General features: G+C 46.0%; 1 protein-coding gene across 1 annotated transcript in view; it reads left to right on the top strand.

The window, feature by feature from the left end:
• Positions 1 to 13608, top strand: part of MGRN1 (mahogunin ring finger 1) — a gene marked incomplete at both ends in the record, with an annotated part of 55258 nt that overhangs the window by 24134 nt on the left and 17516 nt on the right. Inside the window, 3 exon segments of the mRNA XM_082006707.1 lie at positions 3918 to 4035; positions 8743 to 8809; positions 11843 to 11895. Of these exon segments, the coding sequence (XP_081862833.1) occupies positions 3918 to 4035; positions 8743 to 8809; positions 11843 to 11895 (238 nt within the window).

Below are 13608 nucleotides of genomic sequence, written 5' to 3'. Positions count from 1 at the left end.
CCGTAATTCTGAGGCAAGCTGGCTAGGATCCTCGCTTGGCGCTTCTCAGTCAGGGGTCTCAGCGTGCTTGTGGTAACAGGAACCCTCTTTTGACTGTCTGAGGCAGCCCCAGTGCCAGGCGGAGCTGAGCGCGAGGAGCACAGCAGTGATGAAGTCTGCATGAGTGGGGACTGGCGCCCTGCTGAGAACTTCCCCAGGTGCTGATCAGGGATGAGCAAGGCGGGAAAACACCCCCACGCGTTTGTGTTGCATCTCCAGTGAGCATGTAGCAACAGAAGTTTAACTCTGCATAGCCAGAGGTTCCCCAACACCAGCAGGCCACTGGTGACTTGGGAGCTACGTGAGGTCTACAGGTGCCTGGCAGTAAGTCTGGACTGCGTACGGGGAGAAGCCTGTGTGAGCCACAGGCTGAGTCACTCCATGCAGGTAGCAAGTACTTCTCAGCTGATGGTGGAGGAGTGAGACTGGGGAATCATTTTAGTTTGTTTCCTGTTCTCTCAAAAATCGCTGTGGTGTAGTCACAGGGCTTTTCATCTGCCGGTTCTCCAGTACACAGCTGGTTTTGGGGCATGGAAGGGTTTGACCTGGAGGAGGAAGGAGTCAGTGCGGAATGTAAGCTTCACTTTGTTGGGAGTAAAGGTGTGTCAGAGACCTAACGGGAGGAGATGGGCGGCATGAATCCTGAGGACAGTGCTGAGGGCTGCTGCTGTAGTCAGCAGTTTGCTATCTCGCGTTGCTGGTGATTCTTATACTGTCAGGGGTACCCGAGCAAACAGACAGGTTTAAAAAATGTGACCGAGGACATCTGTTTGGTCCTGACCTAATAGGACAGACCCCACTTCTCCATTGTCCTGAGCTGCCAGTGCCACAAGGTGGTTTTGTTAGACCTCCCATCTGGATGGAGACCTGGCGTGGCGAAGGTTTGGAAATAGCAGCCCAAACAGTCAGATTTCAGCCTTTATGCAGGGCGAGGCAGCATGTTGCTTCTCTGCTATCCTTTATTCCTAATACATGCTCTCTTTTTCTGTAACACATCTCCACAGTTCTACAGAGCTTCTCCACTACTGTTTGCTGTAAGCCCACAGCAGTATGGCAGGGAATAGAAGACTTATGAATACAGCAGATGCCAAACAAAAGGGCTGCGGATGGGTAGAGACCACTTAGACACTAATACGCAGGACACTTGCTTTGTAACAGCTTGCCAATTTGTCCTCCCGTGCAGCATGAGGAGTGTGTACTTGTGCGGCGGATCCTGTGCATCGCCGTAGAAAGATGATTGATCTCTGTGACAATCCGGGGGCACCAGCACTTCCAGGGAATTCACCAGGCTGTTGGCCCGCTGGTGCTCGGCAGCCTCGGCACTGGTTGCTGACGAGGTCTCCAGCATTGTCTGAGCGTTCAGATCCAAGTCTGACGCGTTTTGGCAATGGGGGTTAGGCAGTCACACAGCCTAAGGCATAAAGCTCACTTGGTTCACTTGGGGAAGCCTCCTTGGTATTTATGTCATACTCTTCAGCGCAGAAAATCTATGTACCTGGTTTATTTCTTTTCTCAAGCTCAGTGAGAGGAGCAAGTCTATGCGAGTATTCTACCCTATCTTCCTTGGAACAGTGTTACTTGTTTTCCTGTTGTAGACTGGTTTAGGCTTCTGGTGCTGTAAGTGCAGGTCCTCTGGCCTTCCTGGCACTCATCGTCAGCATGTTTACACCCCTTTCCCAGTGCTGCTGTGGTGCATGTCATCCAGGCAGCCTCTGACCTCCGCTCTCTCCTCTGCACTTTGTTTTCCAGTAGGTTCCTGACTTGCTGTCACCTTAGATAAGTCCCTCTTCCATCCCCTGCTTCCCCAGCTGCAGAGGGAGAATTGTGCCTCTCTGCAGAGCTGGGAAGCTTTGGGAGCACCACAAAGGGGCTAGATACAGGCTTGCTCTATTCATTGTGCTTGACAACTCAGTAAATAAAACTTCACTCGATTGCTCGCTCTGTAATTCACGCATAAAAGACCTGTCATTCTGATCTCTCCTACACCATGCTTTAAATGCAAAGGGTGGAGTTAGACCTTCTAGTAAAGCAGCACAGTTTCAGCACAGTACAGAATGGTCTTTGAGGGTAAGGTATTGTCATAAATAACATAATGCCCCTGCCTTGGCAGGAAGAGCGGAGTGCATGTGGTGAACCTCGCCTTTGGCATAGCCTTCCAGAATTTAACATGGATCTTGTGACACTTGATAAGCCTTCTGGATCTGCAGAGGGTGTAGGAACTACACTAGTTTTCCAGTGTAAGGCAGCAGTTCATGCCAGTTGGGAGCCTGGTTTGTCCTTCTTGGGTTTGAGGGGAATTAATAAATACTCATCATCCTCTGGTATCCAGGTTCTTATACCTTCAGCTGCAAAATGCATCCTAGTCATCGTGCTTGAAGGTTCTGTGTTATTGTGCTGGCTGGCCTGAACCCTGGAGGGCAGCCCACTGTCTCTGTGGGCTCTTGCACTCTGGCAGCAGGTAGCTACCAGAGCTATAGCTCTTGAGTGTAAAGTTTCCACAGCGCCGGTTAAAGCTGAGGTTTAAGGTCCTCTCTAATTGCCTCTGCCATCCTCCGGCCCAATCTTCACATCTCTGGTGTGATGCCCAGTTCTGCAGTTCTTGGTTGACTCTGCACCTTGGGCTTTTCCCATGGTTTTTGTTTCACCACCTCTGAAGAGAGCTGCCCAGCCCTCTTGCTCCTTGCTTACAGAAACCAGAAGGCATTACCTTGGATGTAGAAAAGCTTGGTGTTGCCATCCCCTTCTGGTGTGCTGCACTTCTCCACAAAATGTGGTTAGGCCAAAGGAACTTGGAGCTTTCCAACCTTTGCTTACTTACCTGGTGATTTGTAAGCTGTGTCTGTGTTTCAGAACAGCTGAATGTCCTCAAAAGTATAGAATCCTGTTCGTCAAGCAAGGATTCTCTTTTCTTTGCCTCTGTGTGCACACTGTTAACTGTTTTGCTTGACAGGACTCTGTACTGAATCGGCCATATCAAATGCCTCAATCTCCTCTGGTGGTGTCTCCTTCACAGGGCTGGCAGTAGCACTGCCCTTGTTATTCTTTGAGAAATGGGAGCAGCAAAATCTGAGGACCTGTTTGTCAGGGATCCTGTGTGATACCTCAAGTTGAATGAAGGAAAAACTCAGCCTAGAGTTTCTGGTGCTCATGTGACACCTGTCCCTGGAGCCTGTCCCAGGCTGTCTGGTCTCATTCCAGAGATGTTCATCCCAGCCTGGCAGTGCTGGTGTTTCAGATAGTGGAAGGATTGTGACTCTTCTCTAGGTGTCTGGCGTGGAGGACTGGTTGGTGTCTCTCTGCTGGTGTTGGTAGCCCTGCAGCACCTCCAGGGAAGCACATGAGGAATAGAGGAGTGAATTGGAATGGCTCTTGCTTACCAGGATGATGACAAGCCAAGCAGCATTTCTCACTGCAGAGCTGTACCACTGAGGCACCGGCAAACTTTCAGCGCCATGTTGGGTTGTGTGTTGCCACTGTTAGATCATTGCTTGTTCTCCCTGGGTTTCCTGCAGAAAATAAGATTGTGTGCTGGGCTGAAAGCCAGCGTTGCCTAGGCCCTGGATTTAGTGAGCTAGCCTTTGCCAGGCTGCCGCACCCCACTGTACTCCTCTGACACCCAGTGTTTCCAGACAGGTCAGTATGGATCCGATCAGACCTTGCCTGTCTGCGCTGCTTTCCCTTCCCTGTGCTCACCTTCTTGCTTTGACCTTTCCCTTCCCTTTTTGTATCCCCACTGAATGGCTGCCAGCCCCTGCCAGCTCTGCCTCTTAGAGCTGCCACTTGTGATTCCTGAAAGGCGAACAGGCGTGAATGAATGAGAGCCTAGCAGAAAGCAATCATTTGTTACAGCAAGTTTTCTTTTTCCCCCCTTTCTTCAGATACAGCACAAAGAATCCCTCTCTGCAGTCGGAGACGGTTCATTACAAGAGAGGGGTAAGCCAGCAATTCTCCCTGCCTTCCTTCAAGATTGATTTCTCAGACTGGAAAGATGATGAGGTAAGTCTCTTCTCAGTGTCCCCTTCTTTCCACAACCCTGTTGTCCCAGAAGCACTGGACTCCATTTAGTGACATGAAGTTATGGCTGGAAAACACCCTCTGCCAGCTGCCATGGCACGTTTTGTGGGTATGAGACGAATGGGGCCCTGGGAGGAGCAGGTATGAACACCGTATGGGAACTTGGCAGGTAGATCAGGCAAACAGGGAAGAAACCCAAAGAAGCGACTTTCTACTTCCTACCACTAACCCTAGCCCTTTGCCTCTGACACACCAGCATACCAATCTGCTACGCAGGCCTCCCTCCTTATGCAAGGAAATGTGCCTGAATGCTAAAGGGTCACTATGATAAAGTGAACATAGAGGTACACTAGCCCTCTCATTTCCTAACAAACTCTCATTTCTTAACAAACAAACCTTAGAAAAGCAGGAGTCGAACCTGCACAAGGGAGATCAAAACTCCCCATACTTCCCCTATATTATTTCCTAGTAGAGTCAGCTAACAAAGCTATCGGGCCCATACCCCGAAAATGATGGTTCAATCCCTTCCCCTACTAATGAACCCCCACGCAAAGCTAATCCTCGCTCTAAGCCTCCTCCTAGGAACAACAATCACAATCTCGAGTAACCACTGAATCCTAGCTTGAACTGGACTAGAAATCAACACCCTAGCCATCATCCCCCTCATCTCAAAATCCCACCACCCCCGAGCCGTAGAAGCTGCAATCAAATACTTCCTAGTACAAGCAACCGCCTCAACACTACTACTCTTTTCAAGTATAACTAATGCCTGATCTACAGGACAATGAGAGATTACCCAACTAACCCACCCAACATCCTGCCTTCTGCTAACAGCAGCAATCGCAATAAAACTAGGACTAGTACCTTTCCACTTTTGATTCCCAGAAGTCCTCCAAGGCACATCCCTGAGCACAGGTCTACCGACTTTCGGTATCGCTGATCTGGTGTAGGAGGGAGACTGCAGAGACTGGCACAGGAGCTCTTTCTGGAGGAACTCACCACTCCTCAGCCTTCCTCTCCCTGCCAACGACAGAACTTGTGGGAACAAATGTCTATCTTTTGATCTCTCTCTTTCAGTGGTTCTTTGGTTTTTGGTTTTTTTGGCTTGTCCTCTACAACAGCGGTCTCCAAAGTGGGGTGCATGCAAGACAATTCATTGGGGTGCGGGAAGGACTTCAGTAGTCCATGTATATATCTTATAAATAATAAATGTACATATATTGGGAGTACATGCTCAAAATTTTTTACTGATGGGATGAATAGTCAAAATAGTTTGGAGACCACTGCTCTAGAAAAGTTCAGATCTGTTTAAGGGCCACATCCTGCATTACTAACTGTAGCAGTATGGTGGTGTGGGGGGATACTCTCCCTTCTGGGGCAGCTTCACACTGGTGCATTAATGCTGAATAAGGGAATGCCTTCCTCCTTTTATTTTAACCCATAACTGCAAGCAGACAAGGACTTGGTTTTAATTAAGATCTGTGGCTTTTACTACATAACAAGATCTGTGGAGTCCTATTAATTTTGGTATTGTTGCAAAATTCCAACCCAGGCAGTAACTCTCTGCTTCTTGAGCCTCTGAGCTTTGGCCCAAGAGCTTCCCTTGCACGTGACGCAGGGGAGAGGGGCCTTGGTCTTTCCCCTGCTCTGTGCAGAATTGCCGTTAAGAGATTTCTGATGCAGAGGAGTTGGTCTGTAGCCACTGCTAATATATTTGTTCCTATGAACCCCTTTTCCAGGTCAACACTGATACAGTGTTAATTTCCTGACCCAAGCCTCTATAATATGTGAACCCTGGTAGATAACTCTGCCTATTTTAAAAAAATTAAAAAAAAAAAAAAAAAGGAAAAAAAGAAAAAAAAAAGGAAAATAATCTTTCATGTATTTTGAAAAGATTGAATAGCTATTGTCTGGAAGTTACAGTTATAACTACAATCAGTCCCGTGCCTTTACAAATGCCATGGCGGTTACCAAAGAGCCTGCAGAGTCTGGTCTCCTGATGTCTTGGCTTCTCTGCCAGTATATGATTTCACAAGTTCAGCCTACAAAAGCCTGGAAGAGCTGCTTTTCAATCCCTTCTGTCATCTGAGAGAGCTGGAAAGTAGGAGCTCAGATCCCTTTCTTCTTAAAGAATTGAGAAGCTTAATTTTCACTTTTGTTCCTGCCAGTAAGGTTTTAACTCGAGTACTAAAGTCCTGTCCCTTTGACAGCTTAAAGGGAGAGATGCTGCGGAAAAGTAAGCTTCTAGCTCCCTTTGACTCTGCTGCATCTTCTGTCTCCTCTTTTTTCATTGGTGTTACTGGGCGCTCTGGCTGTGGAGAAAATGTGGAACAAGCACTGTGATTCAGAAGGGTTTTTTCTCCCATTTCAGCTCTGTGTACATATCAGTCTTTGTCCTCTCAAGTCCAGTAAAATGCATATGGCTAAATCTTCTTAACTGGCCACTGAAATACAGCACTTTTATCCGAGACAGCTGGCAGGGTGTTATCACTCAGCTGTGTACAATTGCATGCTTCAGATTGCTTTCCAGCTTTGTTATTGGCGTTGTCCAAAACCCCCAGATTTACTACATATTTTTGCTCAGTGTAATACTTGCATATGATGTAGTTCTTGGCTGGCCAACAGAAGGGAATGTTATGTTGGGTTGTTATGTGGAAAGCTTTATAAAAGTTTACTTTGTCTTCGTAATATACTGGTTTGCTTGCAAGTTATAGTGCATGGCTTGTGTTGAGACAGTTGTTTTCAGGTCCCTAAAAATGAATGTGAAACAGACCCTTAAAGAGGCCTTTTGTTTGAGAACGCAAAAGTTTATATCATAAAGCAACCACAATTCTGTGATGTGACTTTCCCTTCAAATGGACAAACAGTAACTGTTGTCGTACAGTAATAAATCAGAGCAGGAAGCAAAGCAAAACCATAAGCTTCTTTCAGCAGTTTTAATCAATTGTCCTCGATGAATTTTCCCTCTGTGGCATGCCATAATGGTTCAAAAATGCAAGCCGGAAAATAATGGCTCAATAAGTCTCTTCTATAACAAATATTGAGAGGTTAAATGAGATTTTTTGTGTTCATTCTGTTACTCTGCTGTTTTGGAAAGAGAATAGATTCTGGTAGTTTAAAGGAGGAATGAAATGTAAAACCATCATACAGAGGATGAAAATCAATCTCCCTCAGGTTTGAAGACGAGCTAGATCAAATCATAAGGTCTTCCAGCACAGGCTTTCTGTTTGGAATCAGGCATGCACATTTGAACGGAGTGGGGGTGTGTGCAAATCTTTGTTACACAGCTACGAGTTGCTTCGAGAAAGCGCTGCAGAAGCTGAGTGGCCCCAAAGGCATGCAACCTGCACAAGCAGCATGCAGCTATGAAGAGAAGAGCAGCAGACTTGCAATTCCCTCTTCCCCCTGCACCTCCTGTGGAAGGCTGATGCGCCGTTGCAAGTCTGAAGCATGTGCCTGCAGCTCTTGGCAGAGGCACAGCCGTGTGGCTAATGCGCTGCGGCACACTTGGCTGGTGGCTGCCAGGGTATGTCGTCTCCCAGTGTACAGTTGTAATTAATTTCAGGATGAACATTTAGGTTGCAATTCATTTGAGAAGCAACCATTTTCAACTTAAGGCTCAGCGTGAGGGTCACCTTCCCTCCAGTCTGGGTGTTTTGGGTTGCCATTTGTGCCAATGTCAATGGCTATCTTGATAGTTTATCTTTTGAGGGACTGGCTGGAGTAAAATGATGCTGCAAATGATGTTGGGGCTGTGGGAAAGTGAGGGAAGCCCTGAAGCACTATCTGAACGGTGCTGCGGCACTTCCAAGTGGGTCTCAGTTTTCACTGGAAAACAAAACTACCTGGAGCACCATGATGAAATGACACTTTCTTCACTCCTGGCAACAGATGAGACCAAAAAACTCAAGTAATTAACAAAAAAACAACAGAAATCCAGTCTCTGAGCCACTTCCGTTCTAGGCATAGGACAGTGTTTGTAAGGTTGCATTTTTCTTGTGTTTGTAAGACGACATGGAGCATTTGAAGTGCTTTAATGAAGTGCAGGGCAAAGGAAGAAACTGAATCTGTTTTCCTTGCACTGAAGTGAGTTCTTAAATTTTCACTCTTGCCAATTAGAAGGTCAAGGATCTGAATTTCATAACATGCCAAGAGAATGGAAATCAGTCTGGTGTTTCCTTAAGGTGTTGTGTGAGCTTGAAGTTTTACAGATTTTTTCCTTATGTCTTCAAGAACTTCATACAACAGTCAGGATTTCCTTTGTGGTGTAGGGAGTGTAATACATACGGCTGTGCTATAATCAGTATATTCTACCATATGCAAGCAAAACTATGGCACTAGATTTATTTTGAGAAACTTGTCCTACTACAAATCACTCGTGAGACTTTTAGGATATATGAATTAGTGAGAATTAAATACCATATAAAATTCAAATGGAGACCCTTTGCTTTGCGAGCCATGGCTGGTGTTAAGTGCCATGTCAATGTATATATGTTGTAGTTATGCCATTTGAATCACTTCGAAAGTTGGTGCCTGAGTTTTAAATCCTCCTGCTCTGTCATGTCCTTTTGAGACCAGGGACTGGGGTCCCATCAGAAGGGGCCTTCATTCCTCTGATGCTATCTCGAGCGGTGTCTTCAGGCAAGCTTGGTGTGAATTGTCTAACCTCATCTCGTTTCTTTCCCTCAGCTGAACTTTGACTTGGATCGTGGTGTGTTCCCTGTGGTCATCCGAGCGGTGGTGGATGAAGGGGATGGTAAGCATGGTGGTGTGCTCCCTTGGTCTTCTTCTAGCTCCCTTTGAGGTTATGTGACTCCTTCAGGGCAGGCCTCCTCCTGCAACGATGGAAACATCTTACTTGTTTTAGAGGCCTGGGGAACCTTTCCGGAATAAAAATATTTCTGGAGTTCACCTAACTTTCCTATATTAAAAGGGCCCAGCTAACCACGGGTTCTTACATAAAAACATGCTTTTAAAAATAGTGTCCATTTTTTACAGGAAAAATGGCCAGGTATTTAGTGTTGGAATAGTGTTTAGGAGAGCTCCTGGCTCTACCACCAATGCCAGGCACAAATTGGAGCAAATTACTTCCTTTTTGGGTTTTACATTTGCAGTTTATAGGGCAAGGAGGGAGTTTGTCTTTTCCTCCTCTTTGAGGGGTATATTGTCTTCATAAAAGCTAGCTGTAGGGTGGGCCTTCCCCCAGGAATGGTCAGAGAAAAAGAAATGGCTTTAAAACACTCAGGCCACTGTTCAACCAAATACAGCTTCATTCAGCAGTTTAAAATTCTCCTGTTTTTTCTGAAGGGTGCTGAATGGTTACGATAAAAGAGCATAACCTTTGATGAGAAATAATATTGATTATTTTTAAAGCACGTTGCCATTTTGGAGAGGGAAGTCCAGTAAGCGTTTAGATTGTTACTCGCCTTGAACTGTATTTTCCTTAGGGGGTGTGGGCTTTTGGGCTCTGTGTGTTTGCACTCATTCTGAGAGTCAGCAATGAAAAGAGCACAAGGAAGTCACACTTTCTCTAACATTGGGGGCTGTTGTGGTCAGCAGCACCAGCATTTCACTTCTGCATTTTGTAACGGTTTGTACAAAATTTAAGAATGATTAGAAAGGAAAACAAAATCCATTGTTGATTGCATTGTTTAGTGCAGTCACTTGCTCAGTTTCTTATATTGTAGATGTGAAAGTGCCCAGAAAATCATTGCATTATTTTACGGTCCTGCAAGCCAAATGAAATAGAACTGGATGAACCAATTTAAAGTGTGACTAACAAAGCATAGTGCAACATAAAGGAAATTAGTTTGAAAGTGCATCTATTTTTAGTGGTTTCAGGCACTGTTAGTAAAATTGATATATATGTATATTTCTTGACCATAAATATAAAACACTTCCCTTTGTTTATGGAGATTTTGGCAAGGTAATTTGTACTTTCTAATGTTGGGCATGCCTAGAAGGACCAAAAACGGAACAGGAGGCAGCATGGGAAGCATACATTTATGCACATACCATGCCCCGTCTTAGCCAATAGTGTACTGTCATCTATTTTAATAACCTGGCAAGGCAATTGCTTTTAAATCCTCTCCTGGAAAGAATATCAGCACAAAAATATGTGACACTTGAGCAAGATTTGAGGAAATCGTTGTGTATTTTGGTTCTTTTTTAACTGATGGGACTGGAAGGAGCTGGGCTTGTGTGTTCAGAGCACCTGGAAAATTACAGCTGGCCTGTAACTGCTTGTGTTAAATAAAATTGAATGGCAAATTAAACTAGCAGTCAGTGAGATGTTGGTTTGGACTGAATTCTGCCAGGAGATGTTTGCGTGCCGTGAAGAATGTGAGCTTGCACTGTTAGCCCTCTCCCATTCCTGCCAGCAGGATTGCTCTCAGGGAAGGGTACAGAAACCCTTCAGGGAGGGAAGGTGCTGCACAGAACGGGTCACACAGCTCCAGTCACACATGCTGCTTGGATGCCATGGAGGAGATGAAAGGAAGTGATGCCTGTTATCTCTTACCTGGCTATTCAGGCTGTGGGGAGGGACCTGAATTTCATTTACTGAGTGAGCTAGAACAGCCTTGTTCTTGGCTGGCAGCTGGGGGAAGCAAGCCAGATGAATTGCCAGTTTTAGCCCTCTTTTCTGCATGCCATTATGTTCCTGATTGGTCATGGCAATTTGGGTGCAAGCTCAGTTACCCAGCAAATCTGCAGGCGTGGACTCTCTCCTCCCACGTACTGCTGTTTCGAAACATGATCTTTGTGCTGTAGTCTAGTGAATGGTTCCTTGTGTTGTCTCTGCTGTTCTGGGCGCCCAAAGGAAGCTGTTGAGCTCCCCTCCCTTTTAGACAACACAGGAGATGCTTCCTTCAGCTGTTAACTTTCTGGCACAAAGCTGATAATAGTGTCTGCCAGCTCTTCTGCATGTGCTGAGCGTGGCCCGGGTACTCGTCGGTCCAGGCAGGGTGAGATGGTTACATGCCTTCCCTTCCCTCGGTGACTCCACCATGACCTCTATCTCCCATTTCCATAGGATGAGTCAACATAATGAAGCAAATGGGTCCAACCAGTTGGAGCTGAACAGAACCTTAGAGTCTTGAGCCAGAGAGACTGGGATTGTACCTCGGCTTCCTCTATTCTGTATTTGCTGAGGGAGCCATGAATGCAGTATAGAAACCCAGACAGCCCCTTTTCAATGCTGTTGGGATTAAGAGGGAAGCCTCAAGTTTGGAAGAGGGGAGATGTGATGTTTGTCTTTGGGGAAAAAAATCAGAGAACTGGACAGAGGTGTTTCAGTGACCAAAACTGGTGTGAGAAATAAATGTTTTATAAGCATATTGGATTAGAGTGAAATAAAGTGATAAGTGCCAGGGCTGGAAGTGCTGCCACTTCTTGTTAAACCAGATGGATTTATTAATCTCTGTGATTAAATCAGGTAATTAGAAACAGGAATTTGAGGGAAGAGCAGAATCCCACTGAGCGCTTTGTTTTACTTTCCCTTTCCAACCTCTGAAAACAAAGTGGGGTGGTTTGGAGCACCCAAGGTAACAAAGGCATGCCTGCATAGAGCCCACCACAGAGCCCAGCAGGGTTTTGTTCTTGCTCTGCAGGGGTGTGAGATGAACCAACCTGATGACAAGATAAGAAAAATTTTAAATTGCAAGAGGAGATGAAAATAGAACAGACGGCAGTTTAGAAATTGTGAATGGACTAAAATTCAGCTTGGGGTGGTATTTATGCTTGTGCTGTTTTCAAAGTTTAACCAGGACTGCTCTTTCTCTTTTTGCAGTGGTGGTTGAGGTGACAGGTCATGCCCATGTTCTTCTGGCTGCATTTGAAAAGGTAAATGAGTTCTTTTTTTCCTTTGTCCCTGTCCTTGCATATGTAAAGGTTTCCATGGGTCATTAGTTTGTATCTAACTTTGCACAGCGGAGTGCTGGCCCCTGACTGGGGTTCCTGGGTGCTATTGTCGTACAAATAATTGCTTGCAGCAGCTCCTGTGCAGTCTGTAATTATCATTTGTACCTGAGCTGGTCACTCAGCTAATTGCAGCTGCTGTTTCCTGTGTGAGGGGAGAGGGTGTGCCTCAGTGGCTGTGGTGTTTGAGGCTGGAAGGTGTTGACCATGGCTGCTACCGTGCAGTTTTCCCAGGCCTTGTGATCTCTTCGCAGAACCGGATCTGCCATGTCCAGACCCTGTTGCACCATTGTTTGGCCTTAGTTTACATGTAGGACCAAGCCCTTTTAAAGAATTAGGATACATCCTGCATAAAGACTTGGAGCTCCACTACTTTTCAGTGGCATGTTTGATGTAGCTGACCTCTGCCTACATCGGTGAGGCTAAGCCAAGCTGTATGCACAAGCCTTTATAACAAAATATCTTCCCATGGTAATTGGACCCTGAAAACAGTTGCAAGAGCCATAACTGCACCATCTTGGGTCTGGTTGTGGTAATACTGCAGACACATATCCTGGACAAGTGATACTTGTAGTGGCATGCTAAGATGAGGCAAGAGATGCTGGAGCAGAGCTGGGCATGTGGAGGGGAGCAGCATCAATGCTGTGCTGTTAGAAATTCCTCGCTTCCAAGCTGGCATGTGGACTGACTTCTGTGTCTCAATCTGCTCTGTTCCTGCCATATCCCTCAGCAAGTTTCCAGGTCTTATTCTGTTCCTCCTAGGTGGATTATGCAGATGGTGACAAGCTGAGTAGAGGGCATGGGAAGCACAGTCAATCCTAGGGAAGCCCTGTGGCTGGAAGGTGCTCTGAGTGTTCTGGGTTGCTTTTTTGTTGGACTTAGTATGTGAAGAAAATTAGTTTTACTGTGTTAGAAAGGCTGCGCTGAGCACTGTCTCTGAAGGTAGTTCTGCTCCTGGCAATTAGAGATCTGTCAGAAATGAGATGGGCAGCTGCAGCACCCCTGGGACTAGGGATGTTATTCTTCTAGTTTTCTCTTCCAGCTGATCTGGAAAAACAAAACACACTGGAATCCCTCAGTTGTTCAGCAGTGTCTGGGAGAGGACAGTGTGGGCAGTGGTTCCTTGGGGAAGGCTGTAGTGTTTGAAGCCCATCTGTCATCTTGGTGGGAAAGTACTGTATGTGGAGATCCCCTAGCCTTGCAAAATGATTGTCAGACATTTCTGAGGAGCGAAAAATAGATGAGACCACCGGCTTCCTGCATGTTACAGCCTGACTTTGAAGTATTCTGTGCATGTTTGCCTTCCTCATCTGCAAGACTTACCTGTGTTCTCCTGGCTATTGCCTTCATTGCTTTTTGGTTGTAGCTAGGTTCAGATTAGGCTTTGGATCTGATGATGTATGATTTTTACTTACAAAGGAGTGTGTCTAGTCGCTGGTTTCCACGTATCCCTGTGGCCAGGGAGTAGAGCTCTTGCTTGGACCTGGATTTGTCCCAGCTTCCCATTCTAGCATCCCGTGGACAGCATTTGGTAATAGCATCTTACGGAAAGTAGGAAAATACACACATATTGGGAGTGTATTAGCATGAGGGCAGAAGTGAGCTCTGGAAGTTTCTCCCTGGCTTGAATTGCTGCAG

This window comes from Phaethon aethereus, assembly GCF_964289735.1.
Source record: "Phaethon aethereus genome assembly, chromosome: 15".
Lineage (NCBI taxonomy): Eukaryota > Metazoa > Chordata > Aves > Phaethontiformes > Phaethontidae > Phaethon > Phaethon aethereus.
This window is presented reverse-complemented; position numbering and strand designations above follow the sequence as displayed.